The sequence below is a fragment of the Misgurnus anguillicaudatus genome, chromosome 12 (genome assembly GCF_027580225.2).
Source record: "Misgurnus anguillicaudatus chromosome 12, ASM2758022v2, whole genome shotgun sequence".
Classification (NCBI taxonomy): domain Eukaryota; kingdom Metazoa; phylum Chordata; class Actinopteri; order Cypriniformes; family Cobitidae; genus Misgurnus; species Misgurnus anguillicaudatus.
In genome coordinates this window covers 17,845,230-17,861,313 of record NC_073348.2, presented here as the reverse complement: position 1 = coordinate 17,861,313, position 16,084 = coordinate 17,845,230, and the positions used below count along the sequence as shown (strand labels likewise).

General features: G+C 37.6%; 1 protein-coding gene, 1 long non-coding RNA gene and 1 pseudogene across 2 annotated transcripts; 1 reads left to right on the top strand and 2 right to left on the bottom strand.

Annotated features, from left to right (window-relative positions):
• Nucleotides 1-517: 517 nt before the first annotated feature.
• LOC141369034 (uncharacterized) lies at nucleotides 518-8,166 on the bottom strand (annotated as a pseudogene).
• Nucleotides 8,167-9,889: 1,723 nt separating this feature from the next.
• Nucleotides 9,890-10,924, bottom strand: LOC129447347 (heat shock protein 30-like). Its single transcript, XM_073874047.1, has one exon. The coding sequence runs from the start codon at nucleotides 10,844-10,846 to the stop codon at nucleotides 10,253-10,255; it is 594 nt and encodes a 197-aa protein (XP_073730148.1). The 5' UTR covers nucleotides 10,847-10,924; the 3' UTR covers nucleotides 9,890-10,252.
• Nucleotides 10,925-13,287: 2,363 nt separating this feature from the next.
• LOC141369188 (uncharacterized) lies at nucleotides 13,288-14,485 on the top strand. Its single transcript, XR_012372764.1, has 3 exons — nucleotides 13,288-13,345; nucleotides 13,899-14,044; nucleotides 14,385-14,485. It is a non-coding gene; the product is annotated as an uncharacterized lncRNA (long non-coding RNA).
• Nucleotides 14,486-16,084: the final 1,599 nt, after the last annotated feature.

Genomic DNA, 16,084 nt, shown 5'->3' with positions numbered 1-16,084 from the left:
TTTTTCAATATTAAATGGAGGGTGCAAACCTGATATTGATTCAATGCAATTAACATTGACAAATCAACAGTTTTTAACATTGTTTCAATGGTTGCATGCTATCTGGGTTTCATTTACATACAGAAGGTCATTTGTGTTGGAGACCTGGGTGGACTTCATCTCCACTTAACCCAATGTCAATGGTGGATTTTCCCAAACTTAAAGGAATGAGACCCTTTTACTAAATGCACTGAGACCAACAGCAATTATGCGTGGTTACACAATTGTACACTTTGTTTCAAGTAGGTAACCTATAAGTGAGCTTTGAGCATCTCTAGTCCAGCATGTGAGAAGGCACTATGATGATTTTTAGTGTAGTTTGTTCTTCAGTATGTCTCTTCTGATGATGCTGAAAACTTCTAGAAAAATCAAATCTCTTTCCACAGATCAAGCAGACGGTTTCTCTCCAGTTTGAACTCTCAGATGGGTATTCAGAAAATCTCGTCGAGCAAACGTCTTCTCGCACTGAGTCCTAGGACTTTTTATTTTTTTTTCCTCGGCTCAACAACCCGGGGTTTTTGTTTTTTTTCTCCTAGGGGGTTTTTTACCCCGGGGAGGTAGCCTGCTTGGGCTTAATTTAGCTTCTTCTCCTAGACGTTACATTAGTAATACGCTCGTTCATAATGTCGAGTCATAGCCTCAGCAAATTTGACAGCTTATGCTATTGTGTATTATGTTGTGCTATCTGTCATTTTTCTGTGCTTTTACTGCTTCTATTAATGTAAAGCTGCTTTGAAACAATTGAGTATTGTGAAAAGCGCTATATAAATAAAATTGAATTGAATTGAATTGAATAAAGTCTTTCTCTTGTATGAGTTCTCTGGTGTATCACTAAATCTTCACGTTTATTAAAACTCTTACCACAAACACTACAGTGATGAGGTTTCTCTCCAGTGTGAAGTCTCAGATGAACTCCAAAAGAGCTATGAGAAGTGAAGCTCTTTCCACAGTGAGAGCAGACTTAAGGTTTCTCTCGAGTGTGAACTCTCTCATGGGCTTTTAAGTTACCTAACCGAGGAAACGTCTTCTCACAGTGAGAGCATTTGTAAGGTTTTTCACTTGTATGAATTCTCTGATGATATAGTAAGACAATATGTTGCCCAAAACTCCTCCCACAGACATTACAGTAATAAGGTTTGTGATTTCTCTCATGTACTCGGACCTGATTTGGATCAGAGAAACCCTTTCCACAGTGAGAGCAGACGTAAGGTTTCTCTCCAGTGTGAACTCTCTCATGGATTTTTAAGTTAGCTGACTGAGCAAACGACTTCTCACAATGAGAGCATTTGTAAGGTTTTTCACCTGTATGAATTCTCTGATGATTTAGTAAGGTACTCTTGTGAGTAAAACTCTTCCCACAAACATCACAGTGATGACGTTTCTCTCCAGTGTGAACTCTCTCATGGATTGTGAGACTAGATTTATGACTGAAACGTTCATCCCTATCAACGTATGAACATTGATAGGGTTTCTCTGCAGTGTGTAGTGTTTGGTGTGACTTTAAAGAGAATGAACCCCTGAAGGTTTTTCCACATTCACTGCACTGATATGGTTTCTTATTGGTGTGTTTCTTCAGATGATGTTCATGTTCTGTGTGTTGTCTCTCTAAATGTCTCTGTGAGCTCAATGTCTCTCCACCAGTGATGCAGGAACGAGACGAGGATGTTATTTCTCCATCCGAACATAATTCACTCCTCACATCTGAAAGAAATATGAAACAAATAAATACATTTGTTTTGCCTTTTACCGGATTAATGCTTAAAACAACGTTTCCTTATAATAGTTTACTATGGAAAAGACTTAACATGAAACTTAGCTTATTGTGTTTCTATTCAGGGTTGATAAGATGACTTAATGAGCATGCTTAATTTATAATATGTCTAATGAGTTTGTCTATTAATATATCACTTTAATATGCTGATTCAAGAAATGATACTTTTCAACTATCAAAGGCAAGCATTTTACTTTTACAGTGTAAGCAATATTACTTACTAATCTTTGCTTTAACATCTTTTACAACAAATAACATGTTTTTGAAAAACTTTGCTGCCCAAATACCTCAAACTGAAAAACAAACTGCCCAAATAAAGGAAACACTGATCACCATAATGGTGGCCAAACAACTTCACTAAAACCCTATCTAAATATTTGTTAAAGGGGCCATGTCATAGGGCTGGGCGGTATGAGCAAAAATTCATATCCCAGTATTTTTTTAGGAATGCCGGTATCCGATATATATCCGGTATTTTTTACAAAAAGGATAAAAATGTTACTTGAAAGTCAAAGCCTTTATAATCTTTGTGGCTGAAGTTGTTGTACCATAAAGTTGTAAACACTCCCTAATAAACTATCTATTCCACTTCAAATCAACACAAAAATTATAGACCATGCAGTACCATATAAAAAAATCATTTTTGTTAGAGCCTTTATCTTACACGAAATGACTGTATGCTCATGTCCTTGATAGGTGGTAAATGTTTGTCATACCAAAGTTGTTTAGCTGGGTTTAGTTAACTTTATATACAAACCAGTGAAGTTCTTAATCATTTCTTTTTTTTACTTTGTTTTGTGCACATGGGCATTATCATGTAATATGATCTTTAATCTATAATATAATTATAATTATAGAAAAGTGTCCTGCCCATACTATTGAAATTATTATCCATAAAATTAGAATCTCGTAATTCTCATTAATATACTGAACTGTCTGTAGCATTAAGATTTATGTTCACAGAATTTACTAAAGTAGTCAGTCCTCTTCATTAGAAGGGGGTGTCACAGTCCTTTTGTCCTTACAGTGTATTCCAGTCACAAAAATGGACAAAACTTAAAAACATATGATCCAAAATAATTAAGTTTATAGTACAGATGTGGTTCTGGAATCTGATTGGCTACGTGCAAACTGAAACTATAACGCGCACACATTCAGCACATTTAAAGTGTCTGTTTAATTCACACACATCCTCCCTTATTTTTCTCAATAATAATCTCATTAATTCACTATATTGGCTTCACTGAAGCAGCACAATCATTCGTTACTAATTCTAAAGTGACGTTATAAAATTAAATAACGGAGACTTGTTTGTGCCCACTAAACACAGGACGTCGAATAGACGTGCAGATCGTGTCTATATTGGGTCCGTCGGTCCATGACCAATTCTGGACATCTATTCAACGTCCAAACTAGGTCCACTATTTGGACGTCCAACCATGACCCTACTTGGACGTCATATTTACGGGCAACATTTGACGTTTAAACTGGGTAATTTTTTGGACGTCATTTGGACGTCATATTTACGGGCAACATTTGACGTTTAAACTGGGTAAGTTTTTGGACGTCATTTGGACGTCATATTTACGGGCAACATTTGACGTTTAAACTGGGTAATTTTTTGGACGTCATTTGGACGTCATATTTACGGGCAACATTTGACGTTTGAACTGGGTAATTCTTTGGAGGTCATTTGGACGTCTATGACAGGCCTATGTCTGTATTACATGATTTTTTTATTAACAAATATCAGCATTATTGTACCAACATGATTAATACTTACGAATAGTCTATATTATTTTATACAGTACTGTGTTTTCTGCTTTCTTTATTTATATACAAATTCATCTAAATTTACAATTAAAAATCTGTAATTAAATGCGTAGTTCGTTATATTACAATATATGGTCATACTAACAATTTAACATGAAAATATTCTCACCTGTTCTCATAATGTTGCGTTCGTGTTATGAATGCAATAAGTGTGCCTTATATACAAAATTAACATATGGCCTTGTGGCTGAGTGGTTAGCGAGATTGGCTTGTAATCCAGAGATCGGTGGTTCGAAACCCGCGGCCGGCAGGAAATGGCTGAAGCGTTCGGTGTTGCAATGGATGGGTGAAGTGCAGAGACAATCATTTCTTTTCGCTTTTTTCATGTCTTTTTTCCTTACACGGAGGTCCTACGGATGTAAACATTTAGACGTGCAGAAGACGTCGCAAAAAAGACGTCGCCTGGCGTTACAAAACAACCCCTTTTATGTACCGAATTCGGACGTCCAAAAATTCCATGAAAAATACGTCATTCTGACGTCACTTTGCGCAGTGGGTGGCTGTTATACTGGGCTTTGAATCTGAGGAAAAAGTTCACCACAAAATATAACTCCTTTGGAGTTTCTGTTTTATCTACGTACTTGTCCCGTCGAACTAAAATATAAACGCAGTATCACTCACCTGATATTGCTATAATAGTGATGAGAAATAACTGCAATAGCGTATTAGATAAATAGGTGTTGTGATGGAGCGTCAGACATGTTGTTGGGATGAAAGCACACATATGCAGCGGTAACTTTATTCCAATGATCTCTCTGTAAAAGCAGGTTGAGGAGACATTTTATTTTAGTCTTGAACTCAGTTATTACAATCCTCCGAGTGCATGCAGCCGCAGTTTTTGAATGTCCACATTCATGAGGCGCATCCAAGCGTCACAGAGTTTCTGCGTGCTTCTCCATGTCGCGTATTTGCTGTGAGGGGCGGGCTCGCGCAGCGCAGAGCGCGTGTATGCGCGCTTGAGTTGTTTTAAACCATATCGATATGAACGGTATGGGCTAATTCCGCATCGCGTCGGGAACCCATATCGATATATCCCCTAAATCCGATATACCGCCCAGCCCTACCATGTCACAAGACTTTTTTTAAATGTCAAATAAATATTTGGTGTCCCCAGAGTGCATGTGAAGTTTTAGCTTAAAATACCAAATAGATAATTTATTACAACATGTTAAAATTGACACAAAAATGTGCTGTTTTGGGTGTGTCCTTTAAAATGCAGATTAGCTGATGAAATTCAAACACTGATCGCAATGATGGTGGTTTGTCGCAATTAAAACTCATTTGTGCTGTGAATTATTTTCTCTCTCTCTCTCGCTGCACTAAATGGCAGTGCCGTGGTTGGATAGTGCAGATTAAGGGGTAGGGCTGGGACGATTCACTAATCTGGAGATTCAATACTATCCCGATACTTTTGTGACAATTCAATATATCGTGCGATTCTGTTGCTATTGCGATTCGTTGTTTCAATCTTTGTGATTTTTTTGCCTAATAAAGACTAGAAAATTGAAATACTTGATCATACTTTTTTGTGCAGGCCTAATTAAAAAGAAAGAAATACATTTGAATATCTTCAAATAAGCCTGAACTTCAAATAAGCCTGAACAACTTCAAATACATCCTATATTTAAAGGTGCGTTGTGTAACTTCTAGAAGGATCTCTTGACAGAAATGCAATATAATATACTTAACTACAATATCAGTGGTGTATAAAGACCTTACATTATGAACTGTATTGTTTATATTACCTTAGAATGAGCTGTCTGAAACCGCCTACTTCCATATGTATAGAAGGCAAAAAGCAGTAGGCGAGGCGAGTAGTATGTCCAAATACTATACAAATGCAAATACATCAATTAAACAGCTGTTCCTTTTGGTTAAATTGTGCTAGTTTAACGTCATTCCAATTAAAGGTCCTGTTCTTTCTGTGTTTTTGAAGCTATGATTGTGTTTACAGTGCAAAATATAACATTTGTTCATGTTTCGTCTGTAAAAAAAAACAGTATTTTTCACACAATTTAAACAATTTCAATTTACACACAATTTACAATTGTCATTGTCCTAAAACGGGCTGATGTCTTTCTTGTTCTATGCAGTCCCTCCTTCAGAAATATGTAATGAGTTCTGATTGTGTAGTTTGTTTAGTGTGTTGTGATTCGACAGCAGCTTAGCTAAGCAGAGCCGTTTGAGCCAAAGCTGCTGACTAACATATTCCAGAGGGCTTAAGCAAATTCACTTGTTAGGCTTAAATTTTAATGATTTGTTTCATTTTAAGTCACCATTATGGTGATCAGTGTTTGTTTTAGCTATTGAGCCATGACATGCTAGTCTTTCCCTGGGTGTATTAACTTTGTGTTTATACCATGGTATGTTTAAATACTCAATTCTGATTGGCTGTAATCAAACTGACTGGAACTACCTGTGCATTAAACGGTTTTAATGCACAGGTAGTTCCAGTCAGTTTGATTACAATTAGAAATTAATCCGGAATAAATCCTTTAATGCATGGCTAGCCATGGATTATCCCTTACATATAAAACACATTTGTCATAGCTATATAAAGTTAGAGTTGCACAGTGGTTGTTGGTACATAGTGGTAAAGAGCATCTAATTAATTGATTTACTCACATATCAAAAATTTCTATTAAGGATTTCTAGAAACTATGGACAAAAGTTAAGCTTACCTGAATCTAAAGAGAGTACTAGATTCTTCCCAAAAGTAATGGAAGGACTAGAGATGTATTTCATTATTATAACCATGAAGTACTGAACATGGACACACAAGCTTAAAATACACGCTGATGGCAAGTTCTGCAATCCTACTGTATACAATACAGATTTTAATTTTGTATTTTTTTTAAATATATAGAACAATTTATTTAAATTGGATAAATTTGTCTGTCTTTTATCAGCCTCACCAATTGTTATAATTTATATTTGTGCTGGTCAGTTATGAACAATAGGTAAATTTAAACTGCTACCAAAAATGTTATGGGACTAAATGTTTTCAGATGGTTACAGTTATTGTTTCAATAGCCAAAACCCAGTTTAGCCTGTTAAATACTAAATAACCATCTTGTTTATGAATACTTTCATTCTTTCCTGTTTGTTGCTTGATAAGACTATTAAAAAAATTCTGTGTCGGAATCGCCCATGAAAAATCATGATTGTGCATCTCTAATTTTGCATATCGTTAAAACAACAACCACAATATTATCTAAAACGATATATCTTGTACACCATTAGAGCTTTCCAACAATACATAGTTTGTCAAGATTATTTTTGGTTTAGAGTAGGCTATCGGTTTAATAGTTACATAAACAATTTGTGTGGGCCCGCAACAGTTGAGGATAAAAACAGTAAAAATACAATAATAATTAAGGAGACATACCTGACAGAATAAAATAATGATCATCATTAGGATTGTCTTCATGTCCATCAGGTGTGGGTTCAGTTTTCGTTTCTGTGGGTTCAGTTTTGAGCTTCATCATGAGGTTCCTGCAGTCGATGAGTTTGACTGAACACATCTTGAGTTTGGTCTGCAGGATCTGTTGTTGTTCTCCAGCGTTACAGACAGAATCCAGAGACTCTGTGGAGGTTTGATCCTCCTGTAAGCTCCGTTTACTGTCACACACTGTAGTGTCCTGAGCGTCTGTGGGCTTTGACTCAGTATAACAGAGTAAAGTTAGACTGAGCTCGGAGTGCTGTGTGGAAGATTCACAACAAACCACATCCTCACAACATAACACACACAAAGAGTAAGATTATAAATGATTTGATGTTGTCAAACAGGTAAAGGATGTTTAAGCTGTACAAACCTCTCTCTTCAGTCCTTCATCTCCTCTTAACCTCAGCTTTGTCTCCAGTAACGCCACCTCTTTCTTCAGCTGAGAGATTTCTGTGATGAAATCATCAATATCCAGCATGGACAGATCGGTTCCTACTGATTTACAGCACATCTCATCTCTCATCATCAACACTAAAATACACAGAGACAAGACTCTGTTTACACTCAATATAACACTCAAGAGAGAAAAACACTGAAGATACACAAAGGCTGCGTCCGAAACCGCATACTGTATAGTAGGTACTGAATTAGATGAAGTACCTACTTACTTGACGTTAAAACAGTAGGTACTGTATAGTATGAATCCTGGTAGTATGAATGAGATTCGGACGTACTACATCCGCCATGTTGCTACATCACGTGACATAAGTCGTCATCACGTCATGTTATTTCAGCGCTACAACAGCCGCGTGCCTCTTCTTCTTCGTTGGATAACTCCTCGTCCGGGGCATCATGGGATAGCGAAGCGTCCATCTTATGCACACTGCAAAATCTAACCGGAAGTAGTAGGTCATCCGGGTACTTTTCGCATACTGTTTTTCAAATACTATGTATTCGGACATACTACTCGCCTCGCCTACTGCTTTTCGCGTACTATATAGTATGTAGTAGGCGGTTTCGGACGCAGCAAAACACATCACACGCGAGCTCTTTCCTTCTTTCTTTCTTTAGTGGGTTTATCGGCGAACTAAAGAGCTGCAGCGCCTCCTGCTGTACTGGAGAGAGAAGACACTGCTCTGTTTGTCATTTGTCTCTGAAATGAATTACATTTTTTTTTAGAATATAAACGTAATTAAAAACTCGTGAAGATCTGCACACACATCAGAAGTGGAGAAAGTTTAAACTGTTATTGATTTCAAAATTAAATGTGCAAAAACGGCACATGAAGCAGTTTGTTTGATTAATTTGTATTCACTGCTATGAGGAAATTCAACATTACTTCACCTCAGACATTAAAACATACATTTTACCACTTTCTTTTTCCAAATTATGCAAGTTACCAGTACATACTAATAACCTGCTACACACACACACACACACACACACACACACACACACACACACACACACACACACACACACACACACACACACAAACACACACACAGACATCTCTCAAAACACAGCTTTATTGTATAGATGAGAAGTAAACAACAACAACAAAATATATATATATTATTTGTATTATTGAAAATGTATATTTTTCTTACAATTATGCTTTAAAATTTTGGGGTCATATAGACCCCAAGGGCCAGTAGTGTAAACAAAAAATAAGGAGCGTTTGAGGGTTAAAACATCCAGGCAGGTGTGTTGGGGTACGTTGAACTTGGAACTAATCTCAGTACTACAAAACTTTTGTATTGCATATAGCTACTACACGTTTCAAACAAACAATGTCTGTTTAAACACAATAATATAAAAACTTTACAAAAAGAAGAATCACTTGCAAGTTTATCCTTTTGAACTTCAGTTTATGCAATATACTGTCACTAGATACAATAAGTGCTTGCTTTAATTTAACCTTATAGGTAATTCACAGTGATCTGGCAAATGGCCACAACTTAAAGGGGTGGCTTCCCAGACAGGGATTAGTTTAAGCCAGACTAGGCCTTAGTTTAATTATGAAATATATTACTAGTTTTAACAAACATGTCTTAATAAAAACTTTACTTGTGTGCATTTTGAAGCATCACTAAAGACACTGATATATTTAAGGATATGTCAGTGCAAGTTGTTTTCAGTTTGGACAGCACTTCCAGTTATTTTAGTCTAGGACTAGTCTAATCCCTGTACGGGAAACTGCTCCATAGAGACTGTGAGTGACAACGAAATGGGGGAATGCTGAGGGACGGAGTCAGGGGAGTGAATAAAACTTAATAGCATTTAAAATGACTCCAAATTATGAGTTTTTTATTGCAATTATTATTTTATAATGCATTATCAAGCTTGCCCTATGACACTTCACAGTCACAATGGCACAAAATACTCACATACAATGAAATCAGCATTCTGAGGTTTCCCAAAGTCCTATGACTTTGTTGTGTGCTTGCTGCTTCGCCACTTGCTTTATCACCAGACGGGCAAAATAAAAGTGCAAGTGATCTCTGACAGTAGATTAAGAGCAGAAATATAGCGTTTACCATGCTTACCCTTCTAAACAAAGCCCCTTGCACTTATAAACAGCGTTTCGCCCCTAGCCCCCACACGTGTTACTTCCCTACATGCAAACCTGTGGGCGGGTCTACAAAATTAATCGTTTTCATTATAATTTGGAAGTGGTGTTCAAAATTTCTACAATGTCACATATTGGCACATTCGTGGACTGACTGTTTTCTTGGCTTGGTGCCAAAAACTGTTATATTTCAGTAACAAGAACGTTTTCAGTTCTGAAACTTCCAGTATGTTCGTTTAAGTACAATAACCTCTTATATAACAAAAAATCAAGTTAAATTTGATTCTTTGATTCACCGCTCCTTAAATAGTCGAGTCATTAAAAGTTCTTTTGGCATTCCAACCATATAAATAGCATTAATAAGGGCTTAAGAGGGCATCTAAGTCGCTAATGTCCCCTGACATTGTAATTAATTTTATGTTATCCAGTTCCATAAAAACAGTTAATTACAAAATAATCTTTTACATTTACATACTATTCAAAAAGTGGAAAAAACAATTATTATGAATATATCAGTAATATAAAGCTAAAGTTTATCTTAAATCCCACCACACAGTCCAAATCTGTTGAGTTGATCTTCTGTTGAGAGTTTTTAAGATTGCTGATCAGTCTTGTGTGTTTCAGTGGTGTTGTTTTGATTCTTTTCAGTCTCTGTCTGTGTTGTCTTCACAGTTTGAGGGCAGTGAATGTGCAGCATCCTCTCAGGTGTTTCAGATATCTGATTGACTGATGCCTGTATGTAGAGCTTTCCACCAGTCATGGAGCAGGTCACTGTCTCAGGATTCACTCCTTCAGGCAGATCAAACACACGTCTGAACTCTTGGATTCTGTACGAGTACGAGTCTTTCCCATCCTCCTGCTTCTTCTCTGTCTTTCCGCTCACCTGCAGCTTCCTGCCCACCTGTTTGACTGACAGTTCTTCTGGGGAAAAGTCTTTAGTGTCCAGTGTCAACGCAAAGCCACTTCCCTCTTTCTCCTGCACTGTACAGGTGAGCGGCTGGATCTCCTCAGAGTTTGACATTTGCTGGATCTCCTCAGAGATCTTGTGCTGAAGTTTCTCCATCTCCTGCAGTAGGTCAGTGTGTCTGTAAAGAGGTTTGATCTCCGGCCACAGACTGCAGACTGGCCAGTGAATCCTCATGAATGGAGTGAGGAGGGAAGGCTGAAATTCATGCAGGCTCAACATTTTCAGTGTCTTCTCTGTTGTTGTTTTGCTTCTCAATCTCTCTGTGTCTCTCTGGTTGTATGTTAAGGTTTGACTCGAGTGCTGCGAGTCTCTCAGCTTTATACTGCCTGTTTATCAGCACCAGCAAGTTCATGAACTTTCCAGGTAATACCACATTCATCCACTGGGTGGAGCAAAGACTCAGTTCATGACATCAAACCACCAACTTAAAACTGATTAATCTTAAAAAAGTAAACTATTTATTTATTTAAAAATGTAAATTGTTTTGATGGACAGTACTTGAATGTTGGTCTATATTTTTATTGTTGAGAATTTAGAGTGCCAAATTACATTTTGGACAAATAGTGCAGTCAATATGAAATGCACAAAAAATAGCATACTGGAAGATTCGTCAGTGGTAAGGCGTGAAGATTGACAGGACTGAATGTTTAGGCTTCTCCTGAACCTACGTTTAGAAGTACATTTAAATAAGTATTTAGAACAATTTTTTTCACATTGTATTCTAAAACATCCCGTAATATTTCAATCATGATTTCTTTTTTAAACAAGTTGCTAAATGGGACTACAGATTTTGTTGTAAGGAACTTTAAATGTCAAAAATAAGACAATATGACTTTAAACTGTGGATATTATTTGGAGGTTATGATGGAGATAAAAATCATTTTGAACTGAACCTAGCAAAACTCACTCCCTGGACTGCTGATCTTCTGTATATTCATGTGATCTTCAAAGCATTTTCAAAGGTCTTAAGTTGTCATGAATTACATTACATCAACACCTGTTTGTAGACCCTGTGAAACTGCTTTCTATAAATACCTTTAAATGCACGCCAACTTCTGCAGCATGAATACACTTTGACCACTGAAACATCTTATGATGGTGTTATCTTTGCTGATGAAACAGAAGAACAAAACAGCAACCGTAACAAACCACCTGAAGCACTGGCACTAACCTACAGCACTGGCACAGTGTTATATTGTTTGACTTTAAGAGATCAGAGATGTGTGTGGTTATTTATAAGGATGTGATCAGATCTGAGACTCTGAACATGGACAGAGGAGAAAGAGAGGAGATAACAATGGTCATCTATAAAGATTTAGATTTAGTAAGAAGTGATGTAGTGATGATAAACACAGAGAAGAGGAGTACAGAGAGACAGCGAGCGCTTCAACATACAGGTACTTACATTCATTTATCAGTTGATTTATTGAAGTGAGAAAGAAAAGACAAATAATCTGATGTGTGTGATTTTCAGGAAGAGTCTCAGTGAAGAACAGAAGACACAGATCAGTTCAAGTGTGTTTGTGTTTACTGTCTGTTCTTCTCTTCACTGCTGTAATTGTCATTTGTGTCTATTTCAACAATGAAAGAAACCAACTACTAACACACAACTATAACTTGACTAAAGAAAGAGAAGAGTTGCTAACAAACAACTATAACTTGACTAAAGAAAGAGAAGTGTTACTAACACACAACTATAACTTGACTAATGTAAGAGAAGAATTACTTAGATAATACAATAAGTTACTAGCCTGACTACGTCAGACTTCGTACTTCTGCTAAATTTCATTACGCTTCTGTACTCAGTCTGAGATACCTCCCATTCAAACCGTTTTCCACCGGTCTCAAAACGACCGTCCAATCAACGAACAGAGGGCGGGCTGAGAGCCGTGACGTAGACGCTAAACGCCAAATCACGGTTGTAGTCTGTTATGGACATGGAGACACAGAAAGCTCTGTTGTGGAGAACCGGCACTTGCCAACTTAAACCCGAACAAGAAAAGTGTTTGTTAAACATTTGAATGGAGATTATGTTGTTGCCCTGCTCCCGACAAGTTTTTGGATAAGTTTAATTTATCAACTTTACCGATCGCCAGCGAGAAACTGTATGCAGCACAGCTTGACGTGCACAACGATCGAGAAATCATGGAATGGAATTATATTGTTCACAGTTAATGGTGGAGGACGCGTGGGCAAGCATTCTTTGGTGACATTCCTGATTAACCAGAAAATAAGGTAGGGAGATTTAATTTACATGTGTTTATGGTTGTCTGGTGGAAGAGTGTGAGAGGAGAGAGGGGCGTTCCTCCCATTAGACGTGAGTGGAAAGACACCGTAAGGATAGTGTTTAACTAGCTCTGGCCCGATTTACTTTACATAATCTGCAAAAGTCGTTCATAGCCATGTTAACTCTGGTTTTTCGCTCGATGGGGTTTGTTTTCACATCATACGTGTATTTTACAGCAGAGATTCGATGCGGCTGATCCGGCGCTTAAAGCACATCATATCCAAATGTTATGTGTGATTGGCTTACGTTTAGACCAATGATTTTAAACTTCAGACAAGCCCCTCCCACGAGAAGGAAAACGATTGTCAATTATGCCCAGCCAGACTCTGTCTATGAAGCGAAGCAAAATAGCAGAGGATGGTATTACCAGGCTAATAAGTTACTAAACCAGAACAAAAACAAGACTGATGAACTCTTCAATGCCTTAACAGGTAACATTTATTTATTATCTCTTAAACATTAGAAAATATTATTAATTATTATGAAACTGAATTAGTAAACAATAACCAACAACTAAGGTAACTAAAACTTACAAACAAAAATGCCGTAGGAGAAAAAATGTAAGCTACTATATGTGATTAAGCACAAAAGCTATTTATCATTTACATTACATTTATACATTTGGCAGATGCTTTTATCCAAAGTGAATTACAGTGCATTCATTGTAAGATATATATTTAACACCATGTGTTCCCTGGGTCATGACCCATCACTTTATTTAAACCTAATAAACAAATGTACTACATATAAGGTAGTACAAGCGTCTTGTCTGAGATAAATTAAATACATTTTTACTTTTGCTGTTGAACTTTTCAATAGTACATTTTCTGTTTCCCCAACATTGCTTGTATGTAATAATTGATCAGTATTAAGGCATTAACTAGAAAAATTATTTCAACACCAATACTTGTATACAGCATAAAATAAACATTTATGTTTTGTGTGGATAAATCAAACTAACAAACACACTGATTGTATTAACAGATTTGCACTTCAGTAGCTTTACATGGATTTACTACAAGTTCAGTTTTTATTACTTTTCATCTGATTATAAGAGCTGGAGTGACAGCAGACAAGACTGTAAAGAGAAAGGAGCAGATCTGCTGATTATAAACAACAAAGAGGAAGAAGTGAGTGAAAGAAAATCATTAGATGTCTATACACACTATAATAAATTGAGCTAAAGTGATTCACTGGCTCATAATCATTGGGGATCCACTTTAAGTGTTAAATAGCTTTTATTTTAGTCAAATGGTGCTGTGTAGATTCATAAGTGGTTGTGCTATAGCATCACTTATAGATCCCCTAAATACCAAGCCAATGAACCACTTTCAGTGAAATCGAGCACCATTTTTAGATTGCAGTGTAATTTGACACAAGTTGTGTCTTTTTCTACGTATCTGGTCAGCAGAATGTGGTTTGTTGACATTTGTTATTGTCATTTATAGTTTAATTGTGTTATTGTTTCAGGTATTTTTGCGTAGGCGTACTGGTTATAACATTTGGATTGGTCTGACAAAAGAATTGGGAGTCTGGAAATGGGTTGATGGCACCACACTGACATCTGGGTAAGAAATCACTGAGTTTAAAGGGCGTGTTGCAGGTTACATTTTTCAACGAATTTGTGCAATTTGCTTGTTGATAATAAGCATTTAAACTGTTATTCATTGTATTTTATGTTGTTGGGTATCACAAAACGGAATATAATACGAAAAAGTACAGCGGTTTGCAATTCTCCTTTCCCCCACAACGCACTGTATGACGTCACGCTGGGGAGAGAATTTACCAAAGCCGCCTTGAGAGCATTGAGAGTGACTAGACTAGAGACGAGTAAAGTACTGATAGCGCAGATTATAGATAAATAGACAGATAGACGGACAGATAGATAGACAGACAGACAGATGGATAGGCTAGTAGAGAGATAGGCAGACAGACAGATTAACACAGTCTCACCCCATGTCGTCAATATTTGACGACACTTGACCATTCGTCAATATGTGACGCGGAGGGTATACCTTTCGCGTCATTTTTTGACGAACTGGGGACTTCAATACTATTACGTCCGTTGCATTCTCTTCTCCTATTTTCTTACCATTTTCGCGTCGGTTTAGGGTTAGATTACGCAAAATAAACAGTGTACGCGAAATTAAACAGTGTACGCGAAATTAAACAGTTGTCACCTGGCATTGGGGTTAGAAACAGTTGTCACCTGGTGTTGGGGTTAGAGTTAGGTTTGGGTAGGGATGTCATTATGTAAATCTAACCCTAAACCGACGCGAAAATGGTAAGAAAATAGGAGAAGAGAATGCAACGGACGTAATAGTATTGAAGTCCCCAGTTCGTCAAAAAATGACGCGAAAGGTATACCCTCCGCGGGTGGGGCTATAGTGTTATAGAATTCTAAAGTTGTTCACAAGCTTTTTATTCTGCAGACCACTCTATCCTGCCTGAAATGGGTGTAACTTTATGCGATCTTGAGCACAAACGGATTTAGGCAGCATGTCAAATCCTGGAAGCTGAGTGAGGCAGGTCACATCTGTTCGCGGGGTCGACCAGCGACCAAAATGCACTAATTTCCTTACAGCCAGTAGCGGATTGACAATCGGGAGAGTCGGGACTTTCCTGGTGGGCCGATCTGATAATAGTTCTACATTTCGAGTTATTTTAGCAACACCGTCTGGCGGCGTGATGTGCGGCCGGTTCCCGCAGCCTGCTGGTCAAACTATGAAAAAGTATATAAAAGTGCTCAACCTGTTCGGCAGGACCAACCATGTACAGGATGATCGGTGATCAATGAGCGGTTCCTCCTCAAATAGCCTTTGACATCATGTGAAAGCCGCCGAACGTCTGTTTATTACAGTATGTATGGGGTCGAATCCAGGGACGGATTGGCAATCTGTGCGTTCTGGAAAAGTCCAGAACGGCCGTTCAATGGTGGGCCGTCGCCCGGCCGATGGCAAAAAAAGTGTAATAAGGTAATATGGCTGGTCATGACCAGCCAACAGCAGAGGCACTAATACGATCACTTATATGCTGCTATGTGTAAAAAACAAACAAGGAAGAAGAGTTGGCCTACTAGCCGTGATTGGTCCACGGATTCCTGGAATTCACAAGCGTCTATGTTCGCGAGCCTCATCCACAGCCTGGTCATGATGAGGGACAGACCAAGT